Source organism: Capricornis sumatraensis, chromosome 13 (genome assembly GCF_032405125.1).
Source record: "Capricornis sumatraensis isolate serow.1 chromosome 13, serow.2, whole genome shotgun sequence".
Taxonomy (NCBI): domain Eukaryota; kingdom Metazoa; phylum Chordata; class Mammalia; order Artiodactyla; family Bovidae; genus Capricornis; species Capricornis sumatraensis.
The window spans coordinates 75,068,527-75,082,392 of NC_091081.1; the positions used below are offsets into that span (position 1 = coordinate 75,068,527).

A 13,866-nucleotide genomic window follows, 5' to 3' on the forward strand; every position below is an offset into this window, starting at 1 on the left:
TTGGGAGAAACCCATGTCCTTTGGCCCATACATTCGAACAGAGCTCTAGGTTTCATCTACGTGCAGCCAGAGGATAGTAATTGACTGTCAAAAATCAAAGGAAGAGGACATTCTAATCTTCCAGGCCATATCTGCTTTGTGTAAGCAATAATAAAGGTTTTAATGCTTCATCATTGAAGTGTTCTGTGGACATAATGTCAGCTAGATATTCAGAAATGGCTCAGTGACTGTTTTTTCATAGCTTAGGAGTCTGTCTGGCAGCCTGAAGACACCACTAAATCAGTCTCTGGCTCTGAATCACCTCTGTTTGTACCTTCAGCTTAAGAATTTTCGAGTGGTTTTGTGGGCTGCTTAATTCAGTGCTGTTTTTTTAATATTTTCATTTTCACAAAATAACAAAATCCATTTTCTTTAAAAAGTTAATATGGATATACAATACATCCCAAAGAAACTTCAAAGTCTGGTTATCCATTTCTATTTATCAAGTTCCATTAAAAATGCAATGGGGGTCTTCCCTGGTGGTCCAGTGGTTAATAATCTGCCTTCCAATGCAGAGGACATGAGTTTGATCCCTGACCGGGAAACTAAGATCCCATATGCCAAGGGACAGCTAAGCCCACACACAGGAACTACTGAACCCGTGAGCCACAATTAAGATCTGATGCAGCCAAAAAACAAAAACAAACAAAAAACACACTGGTGAAGAAACGTCCATTTCCTTTCCCCCAATGAATGGGATTAATGTCAGAAAATTTCTGGAAGATGTATCTCATGTGATCTTCTACCAGTTTTTATTATGGGTTACTTATATCTGGTGTGAATTCAGTTTCTGGAAGAAGGTTTTAGGTCAGTAGCTCTGAAGGTTTTTGTCCAAGATAAGGGATGAGCATATCTTGGGACAGATGGTGAGAAGGTCACACACTGGCAGCCTCTGTTCCTGGCTTTTGAAAGACAACCTCACTGCCTTAGAGGGATTATTGCAGGAGGGGAAGAAGTAATTAGCAACCTGTCAAATAACACCTTGGTTAAGTTCTATTAACCCTGAAGTGACACCAGCCCTAAATGTCGTGGACATCAGATACCACTCAGGACCCTGAGACCCTGCCGCAGGTATTTGGACCCCATTCCTGAGGCTCAGTGGGCTTCCCAGGAGGCACTAGTGGTAAAGAACCCACCTCCCAAAGCCAAAAACATAAGAGGCACTTTCGACCTCTGGGTCAGGAAGATCCCTGGAGGTGGGCATGGCAACCCACTCCAGTACTCTTGCCTGGAGAATCCTATGGACAGAGGAACCTGGCAGGCTACCATCCATAGAGTTGTAGAGAGTCAGACATGATTGAAGGAACTCAGCATGCACGCACCCATCAAAGCTCAACAAACAGGTCCTTGAAACAGGACCTTCCCAAGGTCCTCCCCACCTTGCCCTCCCACCTCCTGTTTAATCACAGGGCATGTTCACTCTTTCAGGAGATACAGAGTTTGCTCACCAACTGGAAGGGGCCAGACCTGACCAGCTACGGGGAGCTAGTGCTCGAAGGGACCTTTCGCCTCCAGCGTGCCAAGAATGAGCGGACGCTCTTCCTCTTTGACAAGCTGCTGCTCATCACCAAGAAGAGAGATGACACGTTTACATACAAAGCCCACATCCTGGTAGGTCTGAGTGGGTGTCCCAGGTGGGGACTGGGGGCACTGGTTCCACTCCCTTGCGAGCCTGCCTCACCCTCTCTGCTTGCCCCTCCAGTGCGGCAACCTCATGCTGGTGGAAGTGATCCCAAAGGAGCCCCTCAGCTTCAGCGTCTTCCACTACAAGAACCCCAAGCTGCAGCACACGGTTCAGGTACCAGCGTCCCTTTGCCTCCCTGTGAGGCTCACCCTCGTGCATGATGAGTGTCACGTGCCTGACGGCCTTTCCACGGCTTGCTGGCCACCCTGCGTGTGTCCCATCCGGTCAGAGGTCCTAGGGGTGGCCGTGTCTTGTGAGAGGTAGGATTGCGTGACTGTCTACCTCTCCTCCTGGTAGGCGAAGTCGCAGCAAGACAAACGCCTGTGGGTTCTGCACCTGAAGAGGCTGATCCTGGAGAATCATGCGGCAAAGATTCCAGCTAAAGTAAGACCATGAGGGCAACGAACAATAAAATGGAAGGGAATTCAGGTCTCAGGGAGACAGCCTGATGGGAATAAATGTACACTTTCAAAATGAAGACTGTTGAAACAGAAGCTGCATCAGGGAACAACTGCACCAGCCATTCACACTGAAAAGATTCATATTCAGAGAGACTCTGCAGAGAGTTTTTGGTTCATTAATGTCATTGTTGTTTGAAAGAAGAAAAATAAGGGAAAGATTGTAAAAAAACTTTTCTAGAGCACTAGTACAAAATAAGGGAGTTAAGAGAATTATTCAATACTGTGCTAAGCACCTAGGGTAAATAAAGCTGGCTTAGGTTCTGTGGGAAGCAAGACCCAGACTTGGCTGCGAAGGAATCTGCAGAAAAGGAGCTAGTCCTATAAATGATGAACTGTTTGCTAAATATGATTAATTAATAGAGAGATAAGCCAAGTATTGTGGACGAGTAAAGTATTCAAGTTTATGGTCGAGTGAGGAGAGGAAAGAAAATGCCTTTTACCTCAGTCTTGGCGGAGGAGGAATATTTTTATTAAATGGGGAAAAGAACAAGGGAAACCAAGCTGAGAGAACAGCATAAACAAAAATCAAAGAGGTGTGAAAAGGGGGGCCCTGTGTTCAACAGCACACAGACTGTGCTCGAATGGAAGTCCTCAGATTGAATGGTCAAGTTCTCAGGAGATGGAGTAGGAGGTAAGATTAGAGAAGTGGAAAGCAGTCAGCTGACCTTGGAAGGCTTTGAACACACATACACACACACACTGAGGAACCTGGATTATTGGAGGGGGAAGCTCCTGAAGCTTTTGGAGGGAGGGGATGGTCTGTGCTGTGTTCTGAGACTGTCATTTGGGGGGCAGTGTGACGGATAAGCTGGTAGAGCATCACTGGCAGCAGGAAAAGAATTGGCAGGTCTCCGTGGTGGGCTGAAAAGGAGAAGAGGGGCACTGCCGGGTGGCAGAAGAGGAGGAGGAGAGGCAGTGTGGAAGAGGGGAGGGAGAAGTAAGTCAGGATGAGTCAGGTGTTGGGCCAAGAGGCTGGTGTGAAGTTCCAAGACAGGCTGCCAGGGAGAGGAACCTGTTGGATGGGCCTGAGAGGGAGGTGTGGTGGCCCATGTGCAGGGGCAGTTCAGCTGCAGGAGAGACGCAGGTCTGTCCACCCTGGCAGTCACCAAAGCCCAGAGATTTGATAGGAGGGCCCACACAAATGCATAACGGGAAGACAGACCCTTGGGAATCCAACATCTAAGTGCTCGGCAAGGGGCGGAGGATTTGGAGAAGAACCAAAGAAGAAGTGGCCAAATGAGGCAGTAAGAAAACCGAAGGAAAAAGTATGGTAAGAGTGGAAGGAAAGAGCCTCCCTGGGAAAGAGTGGAGTAACCGTCTCAAAGGCCGAAGAGATGACAACAGATTCCAACAAAAGCAGATATTGGGTTTGGCAACCAAGATACAAGGGAGAGAAAGAGCAGTGGGTTGAAGAGAAATAAGGAACAGACTGGGTGTGGCCTTCTTTTTTTAAGCAAAGTTCAGAAAGGACAAGCAGTAGTAGTTTGAGGAGAGATAAGAGCAAAGAAAGATACTTTGCCCTCATGAAGAATGTCGTGAGCATGTAAGCTGAGGGGATGAGGAAAGGAAACAGGAGACAGGAAAGATAAGAGGTGGGGTACTCCTTGGAATGTAACTCTGGGGAGATGGAAGGATAGGGACATCCTTAATCCAAAATTTGGGGTGGGGGTGTGTACTGTAAATATAGTCTAATAAAAACATTAGATTGTGAATATAATGATGGGAACTCAAAACTTACTATTTACTGAAAAAATATGCAAGAACTGCTAATGCACACCTCCATATATAAAAACATGGCTTTTTCAAGCTTTTAAAAGCTAGAACGAATTCCCTTGGTCTTAGGAACCAAAAATTGGTGCAACTCTATATAAAATTAAGAAATCCATTCACCTTCTCTATACTAATTACACTTTTTATATTAACTTTACCAGTAGGTGTAGGGGTTAGTCTTGTCAAGAGTCAGAAACATCTTCCCTGAGCTAGGGGAAGAAGGAAAATAAAGACAGGATAAACTTTGAGGTGGACTTGAGAGAGCTTAAAGGGTGTGCCTTCACTAAGGTTGCTGGTAATAGCATCTGCTGGGTGAGTGGAAGCAAAGATGGGGCTAGGTGTCCAAGGGCAAGTGGAGAGATTCAGAGCACGTGCTAAAGAACATAGACTAGGGGCTTTCCTGGTAGTCCAGGGGCTAAGACTCTGTGCCCCCAATGCTGGGGGCCTGGGTTTGATCCCTGGTCAGGGAAATAGATCCCACATGCTGCAATTAAGAGTTCCCTTGCCACAACTAAAGATCTTGGATTCAGCAGTGGAGATCAGAGATACCATGTGCCATAGCTAAGACCTAGTGCAACCAAATAAATAAATATTTTTTAAAAAACCACGGGCTAGAGAGTCAGTGGGGCTGACTACAGCCATCTGTGAAAGGAATCCTGGACCCCACTGAGGCTGACCACCACGAACCAATGTGATTACTCAGCAGCTTTGAAACTAGTGTGAAGAACCCTGGCACACATGGGTTGCCCAAGGTTGGGGACCAGCAGAGCAGTGAGGGGAAAGGTCAACAGGGAAGGCAGAGTGCTAACCAGTATCCAACCTGCAGTGATTGAACATAATTCCCAGGCTGAGTGGAGTGTGAAACCAACCAGGAAAACAGGTGCATGAAGGATGAGTCAGAGAACTGGTTCAGCAAGAGTCTGGGTGGAGAGATGGAAATACAGAGATCTGTCACTGAAGGAGGGACTTCTGGAGTCCTACCTGCAAGGGAGGGCACTTCTAGGTGATGATAGGCTCTGGGGGTGGCTGTGATTATGTGTTGCTTGCTGTTCTAGAGTGAAGGGAAAGGTTAGATGTCCTAAAGGATATGAAGACCCACGTGTATGGGGAAGGGGTCTATGCTGGGGCAGGGAGGAGGCAAGTAGAGCGGTAAATGGGACGATGCTCATGAGAGTAGAACTGGGTGGGAAATGACGCTATCTGAGATTTCTGAGAAAGTCTGTTTGCTCTTTGCATACTTTTTGAAAAGTCTTTGAAGCTTGTCCTCAGGGGCTGTCAGCAGCGCTTCTGTGCCCAGGAAATGAATGTGCATGGGTGTGGGCTTTGACTGAGGCGTGAGTCTCAGCTCATCAGGGCCTTCCAAGGGGTCAGGTAACTCACGCAGAGAGGTGAATGCATTTTCTTCATACTTAATCATTTGTCTGCTGGCCTCGTCTCTTGGAATGCCCTTCTGAGCAATGGCAGGTGCCATTCATAAGCCCCACCTGTTGTTCACCTGTCCCTGGGAAAATCAAAACTGCCAAAGGGGTTCTGAAAGGCAGTTATTGGCCATTACAAAATGAAGCTAGCTTACGGAACTTCCTCTTTCTCCCACACTAGGGGGTGTATATTCCAAGCAGTGTTCCCTTTATATTTTATAAGGGTTAATAGAGTCACGGTAGAATTGTACTTTTTTGTCCCTGACCCTTTTAGGATGCAAAATCTATTTTTTCAGCTACAAATGCTTGAGCACCATACAGTGTGCTGAGTACTTTGTATGCTTATTTCTTCCTTTTAGCAAAATGCCTTCTGCTAAAGGTCTTGTTCTCCCCATTCTAGAGAAATAAAAACAGAGGCTCAGAGATGGAAAGTAAACTGCCCTAGTTTATGCAATTAGGACTAGTTTATGCAATCTGGACTGAGTCCAGATTCAAACCCAGTTCTGCCTGGCCCCAAAGATGGTCTTAACTACATTGTTCCCAGGGAAAATGAAAGCACTCTTATTTACTATATTATATCCACTATAAGGTTGTGATAATTTTCTATTTTATTTAAGCAGGATTTTTACTAATTTGAATTTTTCACTTTCCTAAAGACTATTTCTTAAATTATTTTCTTAAAGCTTTCAAAAGATATTTACTCTTATTAAATGAAATGCATAATGGGAAAAATATCAAAAAATGTATCATTGTTCTACTATTTAACACCTTAAGAAGTTAGGTTCCTCCTAAAGAGTCAACACAACTTAGCAACTGAACAAACGACAAAGAACAAAACCTCCTTCTGGTCCTTTAATTCTGTGATGGTCCTTGACTGACCTCTAGTGGAAAATGTGGGAATAGTACTTTTTGATATTAAATGTCAAGGCAAGAAAAAAAAACAGTTCTTAAAGTCAAGCTTATAAATATCAAGAAACTTCCTGGAAATTAGCCATATGGTCCATCTATATATGTGGTATATACACTAACTTTTGTCCAGATTAATTGGTAATAGGGTGCAGGTAGAAACTGTTGGATTTTCTATATACACATGGTTCTGCAAATGCCCTTCACAGAAATTGAGCTAACATTTGTGTCTAAAATTAACTTGACTAGTAACCTCAAACTCTAAATGTATGGTAAAAATATCAGTGTTATAAAAAAAGAATAAACACTTATTTTCTCAAAATTAAGGTGACTGCATCAAGGCTTTTGTTTTTTAATTGCCACTTAGCCTAGACATTTTTACTGTGATGTCACATACTGCAACAAAGTAAAATTATTTTGTAAGTTATTCTTAGCATAATATAGGCTTAGTCACACTACCTTGAAAAATGAAAATGACATTCAAGATGCAAGAAAGCCTACCTTATTTTTTTTCTTCTTTGAATCCTCTGGCAAAATAATTCATGTTAAGGCCATTAACTTATCTTTTTATAGTTCCCTAAACATTGATAACATATGACAACAATCATAACCAAAAGAAGCCTCAAAGCAATAAACTTCAGAAGCTCAGGGTTGAGGTGGGGAGAAGGATGTATGTATAGGAAACAAGAGTCAAGGTTATCGGGGTCAGTCCCCTGCCGGAGTAGATGGTAACTAACTGGGTGAAATGGCTGTCGTTTGCTACCAGTAGCAAGTACGAAAGGTGGATCCCATCTGACCATCTTCAGGTTGAGGGAAGTTATGCAGAAATGTGAAAGCACTTGTCTAGTTAAGAGCTAGAGCTGAATCGCAGACCATGTCCTCCAGGGCGCATCTCCCACACAGCTCTTTCTCCCCCTCGGGATATTCCAGGGCACACAAAAGAGACGGTGGTGCAGGCATGCTGCAGGGAGCTGGGAGAGTCAGCTGATAAGTGCATCATATTTGGAGGGAGGAAAACATAGGAACTATTTTGCATTCAGCTCAAAAGAGTTATCATGCCCCCATGATAGGAGGAGGTCTGATGGTGTAGGCTCTGTTCCTTGAACCTTTGATTGCATAGATTGAGATTGGATTCAATAGAACAGGGTTGCATAGAAGGAATCTAGATTGTGTGATAAGCTGCTCAGCCAGTATGGATCCTTTGGTGAAAGTGTCTTTCTCTCTTTCCCTCTTCTTTTCCCTTCCTCCTCCTCCCTCTATCTTCTCCCCCCTACCCCTACCTTCCCTCCTTTCTTCCTTCCTTTTTTTCTTGCCTGGTGGAGGCTGTAAGCTTAGCCCTGGGGCACCAAAGGGACAGCATCTACCACCCACATGAGGATGCTCAACTGTTTGAATCCCTTGAAATCGGTATTAGTGCCTAAAAGAAAGGAGTTTTAGTTCAATAAAAACTTTCAAAAACCACTCATCCCAGTGGGATAAAACATGTCTTGGGATTGGTAGTTTAAAAAAGGAACAAACAGAACAGGTCTTTGTAATTATAACTACATCTTTTTTATTTCAGGCCAAGCAAGCAATACTTGAAATGGATGCCATTCGTAAGTTCTGTTTTCTTACACAATTTGAAATCTCATTGTCCACTTGTATCTATCACATTTTCTATCTTCAGGTTTACAGATGTCAGTTGTCAATTATGAGATGTCAAAACCCAATTGTAAGAAAGTAGCAGCTCTCTATTCACTGTTGTAACAGACAGAGCCAGTTGGATATCTCTTTTTAACCCATTGGCTTCTTTCTCCATTGATTTCTCCTGGTTCATCTGTGAGCCCGCCAATGGCTCATCACATGTCTCCACATCAACTCACAGCAAGCTATGCTTCCAGGATCACCTCTTACCCCACCTCCATCACCACCAAAACAATGAAGGTCTCACAATGCATTTCCCACATCACCCCATGAGCGAAAAATATATTGATTATCTGTAAGAATCACACTAACTCGCTAGGTGTTGGTTCCTGATACAGCTCACATTTCAAGTTAAAACTGCCCCCACACATGTGACTGTGTCTTACACTTCTCATAGCAGGCAGAGAATACATACAAGTGAGGTCTTTCCAATAAAATAAGACCTGTTCAAAGCACTTACCACATCCTTGTTACTGCCCAGGTTAAACAGACTGTAAAAAGAAGCAAAGGCTTCAAAGACTTACAGCCAAGTCTGACAGAAACTTTTACTGAAAACTTCCTACTTTTGAGGAATCTTTCCCCAAGTACAAACACTAATTCACTTACACAACACCCTCTCTTCCTCCTAGCCTGCTGACTGATGGGGTCATCTTGCACCATTTCCTGGTGGGGTCCTGCTGGAAAAGAAATGAAACGTTACTGAAATAAAGAAATGAGCACCAGCAGTGAGATTCCCCATTGCATGCCCACTGGACCCCACCAGGAAATGATGCAAGATGACCCCATCAGAGAGCTAGGCTGGGGCTCACTGCCCTGTGTGCTCTGAAGCCACTTATTCAGTAAAAATCTCTTTAAGATTCTTTTTTTTTTTTTTGGAGGTATAGTTGATTGGTGGCTTAGACAGTTAAGAATCTGCCTGCAGTGTGGGAGACCCAGGTTTGATCCCTGGCTTGGGAAGATCCCCTGGAGAAGGGAATGGCAACCCACTCCAGTATCCTTGCCTGGAGAATCCCATGGACAGAGGAGCCTGGCAGGCACAGTCCATGGGGTCACAAAGAGTCAGACACAGCTGCGCAACTAACACACTTCCATAATTGAATTTCAGTACATCATTCCCAGGCATACAACAGTGATTCACAGTTTTAAAAGATTTTACTTTATTTGGAGTTATAAAATATTATCTGTATTCCCTGTGCTGTACAATATATTCATATAGCTGGTTTATTTTATCAATATGTGTATAATACAATGGACACTCTGTAGAGAAGGTGAGGTCATGGATGGGTGTGTGAGAATGAGGAGGAAAGATGGAGAAATATGAAGACCCAGAGGGGTCAGCTGTTCAGTCCCAGTCTCTGTGTCGCCATTGGTTAGTGAGTTCAGCTGTTAATCGAAAAGCTGGTGGTTTGAGCCCATCCAGGAATGCTGTGTTTGGGCTTCCCAGGTGGTGCTAGTGGTTAAAAAAAAAAAAAAAAACCTACCAATGCAGGAGATAAGAGACCCAGGTTTGACCCCTGGCTGAGGAAGATCCCCTGGAGGAGGGTATGGCAACCCACACCAGTATTCTTGCCTGGAGAATCCCACGGACAGAGGAGCCTGGCGGGCTACAGTCCATAGGGTCACAGAGTCAGACAGGACTGAAGTGACTTAGCACGCACAGCTGTTCAGCATGAGCCGCTACCTTTGACAACATTGTTTGTTTATTGCCAGGCTCTGGGTTAGCTCTTGGACACCAACAAGGACGCACTGCATAGCACGGGGAGCTCTGTGTTGTGTGGCAGCCTGGATGGGGATGGGGCTGGGGGCAAGGGATACATGGGTGTGTAGACGAGCATCTGTGCTGTGCACCTGAAACTATAGCATGGTTATACTCCAATCTAAAAAAATTTAAATTACAGATAAATTACACAGATAGTAACTACACATTCTTTATTTTTTAAAAAGTACGAGGCTTAAGATCTGAGTATAACTAACAAAGAAGAAATAAATAACACAGAAAAATAATAAAGATTCTCTGAGCACACAGAATGCTGGCAAGCCTCTAACTGGCATCCTGTGCCTCTCTTCCAGGCCAGGTCTATCCACAGCATCCCAGCCTAGGAAAATTACCCTACTTGCTGTACCCTGACTTTGGTCTCAGCTGGCTGTGAACAGAATAGGCCAGTCCATTGGACCAAATGACCTCATTTGGATACCTTTGACTCTGACATTGAAGTCTATGTGGTGTTTATAATCCTCAGACCTTTCTCACACTTCAGACAGACCTAAAGATGTTTAACCTCAATTCGAAGAATACCCGTCTATAGCTATGTCCTAAAACTGTTTATCCTTAAGCTTCAGGGTGCAGATGGTCACTGAATATGCTGCAATACTTTAGGGTCAGACCAGATTTTCTTAATCCAAAGTCTGTGTACCCCTTAGATGAAATGAAATGAAAATCCCTTTTCTGAGAAGAGAACTTAAAACCATTTAAAGCGTGTCTAGAAATACATGGAGGGCAGCTTCCACGGGGTCAGGAGGGCTTGGCACCCTCCACCACCATGCCAGGCAGAAATGCCTCTTGAAATTGCTCCCCAGATGGAATTCTCCAGGCAGTTGTACCTTGACAGGGTCTCTGATGTGACCCTTTCCTGCAGTTTCTCAGGGGCCTTGTTTCTTTTTTTTATTCTAATGGAATTGTCTGACCTCTGTGGGTCTCAGAGTTGCTGGTGAGTCTGAATGGGTGCCAGAAGTTACCACACCTTATACATTTGAACTAACTTTTTAAGAAGGGGAAAGCCAAAGGTTGTAGCTCTTTCTGCCAGAGTTAAAAAAGTAGTAGTTAGAATACTTGTGAGTGCCTGGGGGTGTGGGAGGGGGGTGGAAGTGAAGAATGTGGTTTGCCTTGCTAACACATTCCTGCGGGTCCCACAGTAACCACAAAGTCTTGAGATGCATATTCAACCCCGGTTATGGAAGGAGGGATTCTTCCATGTCTGATGAAAAAGAAATCTACAGATACCCAGGACGAGTCCTACCTGTTTTCTGAAAAGTCACGGAACACTGCATTCTTTTTTTTCTTTCTTTTTTTTTTTTTTTGATGTATTTATTTTAATTGGAGGCTAATTACTTTACAGTATTGTGGTGGGTTTTGCCATACATCGAAGTGGACCAGCATGGAGCACTGCATGCTTATAGACATCTGTGGTTCTTTGCAGATTACCCAGGCTTCTGTTACAGTCCTGAGGGACAGACTTGTGGCTCTCGAAATGGCTCTGCTCCGTATCGGCTGAGAAGGAAATCTGGTAAATAAAATATAATCAGATATAGTAAAAATTAAATAATTTGGAAGCACTAGTAATGAAAGTCCCTTTCGGTTAGACCAAAAAGTATTTTCTTTCTGGTTTTTGAACACATCGTCAGTTTGATTATCTTTGACGCTCTCAAGCTTTGGTTCTAAAAGTCTTTCTACTTAACTCTCAATTTTTCAATTACTATAAAACATGTCAATCAACTAAGTTCATTTTGTATAGCATTTTCCACTGGCATGCAGGTGTTTAAATCCTACTTACTGGCGCTGGTGAAAACTTGTATCCTGTAAATGCCATATACCAAAGCTACTTCAAATCTAAAATTTTAATACACATCTGCTAAACAAGACTTCTTGTGGTATCCCCTTAGCCCTCAGATTTTTCTTCATTTAAGTCAGCATTTACTAAGTTCCTGATTTCCTACACTGTGCTAAGAAAATGTAAGAATAATGCCCATGATTTCTGCTTGCAAGGAGTTGGTAGCCTAGTGGGAGAGTCAAAAAAGGGTTGAACAGATAGCAGTTCATACAGTGGAGTTTGTAGAGGTTGAATGGAAGTTTTGAAAAGGAGAGAGACAGAGAGGTGAGCCCTCTAGGAAGGACAGAAGACCACACAGAGCAGAGGACCAGGACCCCAGGTAGAATCTGGAGAGCCTGATGATATGGGGCAACACATTGCAGAGGCCCTGAGACTTGAGCCAGCGCACCTTAGGTCAGATGGCTATTGCCACTTATTTGGCCTTGGCTGCAAGGTAGGCTGGAGGTGCAGGTGAGCAAGGTAAACGGGAGGAGATGTGACTAGACTTGCAAATCAGGGCCTGATCATGAAAGCCAAGTAGGTCAGGCAGAGGGTTTGAACTCGACCTGCAAGCTATGGAAGGATTTTAAGCAATGAGATGTTTTCCTGTTAAAAAGAGAATTCTGGCTCGAGGTGGAAAATGAAGTAGGCAGGGACACTGGGCAGGAGGCTGTTCCTCTGGTCTGGGTGAGAGATGCTAAAAGTTTGGAATAAAAGAGTGGTAGCTGGGATGGAACATCAATAGGATCCTGCAAGATTGTGATGGATGAAAATGGGAAAAACTTAAAATGATGTCCTGGTCACTAAGTAGAGAAGATAATGTGAATGATAAACAAGATAAGAAATACAGATGGAGGAGCAGCTGTGGGGGAGACTGCTGAGCTGAGACGGGGATACGCTGAGTTTTCTGGGTCTGTGGGCATGCTGGGGACATATCAGATGGACAGTTGGCCTGTGAGGTCTGAGGCTTGGCATAGGGCTCTAGCAGAAGGAGATTGAACATAATCCTCTTTATCAGTTCAGTTCAGTCGCTCAGTCGTGTCCAGCTCTTTGTGACCCCATGAATTGCAGCATGCCAGGCCTCCCTGTCCATCACCAACTCCCGGAGTTCACTCAGACTCATGTCCATCGAGTCGGTGATACCATCCAGCCATCTCATCCTCTGTCGCCTCTCTCCTCCTGCCCCCAATCCCTCCCAGCATCAGAGTCTTTTCCGATGAGTCAATTCTTTGCATGAGGTGGCCAAAATATTGGAGTCAGCTTTAGCATCAGTCCTTCCAAAGAACACCCAGGACTGATCTCCTTTAGAATGAACTGGTTGGATCTCCTTGAAGTCCAAGGGACTCTCAAGAGTCTTCTCCAACACCACAGTTCAAAAGCATCAATTCTTTAGTGCTCGCTTTCTTCACAGTCCAATTCTCACATCCATACATGACTACTGGAAAAACCACAGCCTTGACTAGACAGACCTTTGTTGGCAAAGTAATGTCTCTGCTTTTCAATATGCCATCTAGGTTGGTCATAACTTTCCTTCCAAGGAGTAAGCGTCTTTTAATTTTATGGCTACAGTCACCATCTGCAGTGATTTTGGAGCCCCGAAAAATAAAGTCTGACACTGTTTCCACTGTTTCCCCATCTATTTGCCATGAAGTGATGGGACCAGATGCCATGACCTTTGTTTTCTGAATGTTGAGCTTTAGGCCAAATTTTTCATTTTCATCAAGAAGCTTTTTAGTTCCTCTTCAGTTTCTGCCATAAGGGTAGTGTTACCTGCATATCTGAAGTTATTGATATTGCTCCCAGCAATCTTGATTTCAGCTTGTGCTTCTTCCAGCCCAGCGTTTCTCATGATGTACTCTGTATAGAAGTTAAATAAGCAGGGTGAAAATATACAGCCTTGACAGACTCCTTTTCCTATTTGGAACCAGTCTGTTGTTCCATGTCCAGTTCTAACTGTTGCTTCCTGACCTGCATACAGGTTTCTCAAGAGGCAGGTCAGATGGTCTGGTATTCCTATCTCTTTCAGAATTTTCCACAGTTTATTGTGACCCACACAGTCAAAGGCTTTGGCATAGTCAATAAAGCAGAAGTAGATGTTTTTCTGGAACTCTCTTGCTTTTTTGATGATCCAGCGGATGTTGGCAATTTGATCTCTGGTTCCTCTGCCTTTTCTAAAACCAGCTTGAACATCTGGAAGTTCACGCTTCACATATTGCTGAAGCCTGACTTGGAGAATTTTGAGCATTACTTCACTAGCGTGTGAGATGAGTACAATTGTGTGGTAGTTTGAACATTCTTTGAGATTGGAATGAAAACTG

General features: G+C 44.0%; 1 protein-coding gene across 3 annotated transcripts in view; it reads left to right on the forward strand.

Annotated features, from left to right (window-relative positions):
• PLEKHG1 (pleckstrin homology and RhoGEF domain containing G1) overlaps window positions 1–13,866 on the forward strand; it is a 104,334-nt gene that overhangs the window by 71,230 nt on the left and 19,238 nt on the right. For all 3 annotated transcript variants that reach the window (XM_068984995.1, XM_068984996.1, XM_068984997.1), the window contains 5 exons: window positions 1,468–1,650; window positions 1,742–1,837; window positions 2,021–2,107; window positions 7,840–7,873; window positions 11,159–11,245. In XM_068984995.1, the coding sequence (XP_068841096.1) occupies window positions 1,468–1,650; window positions 1,742–1,837; window positions 2,021–2,107; window positions 7,840–7,873; window positions 11,159–11,245 (487 nt within the window). The remainder of the gene's footprint in view (window positions 1–1,467; window positions 1,651–1,741; window positions 1,838–2,020; window positions 2,108–7,839; window positions 7,874–11,158; window positions 11,246–13,866) is intronic.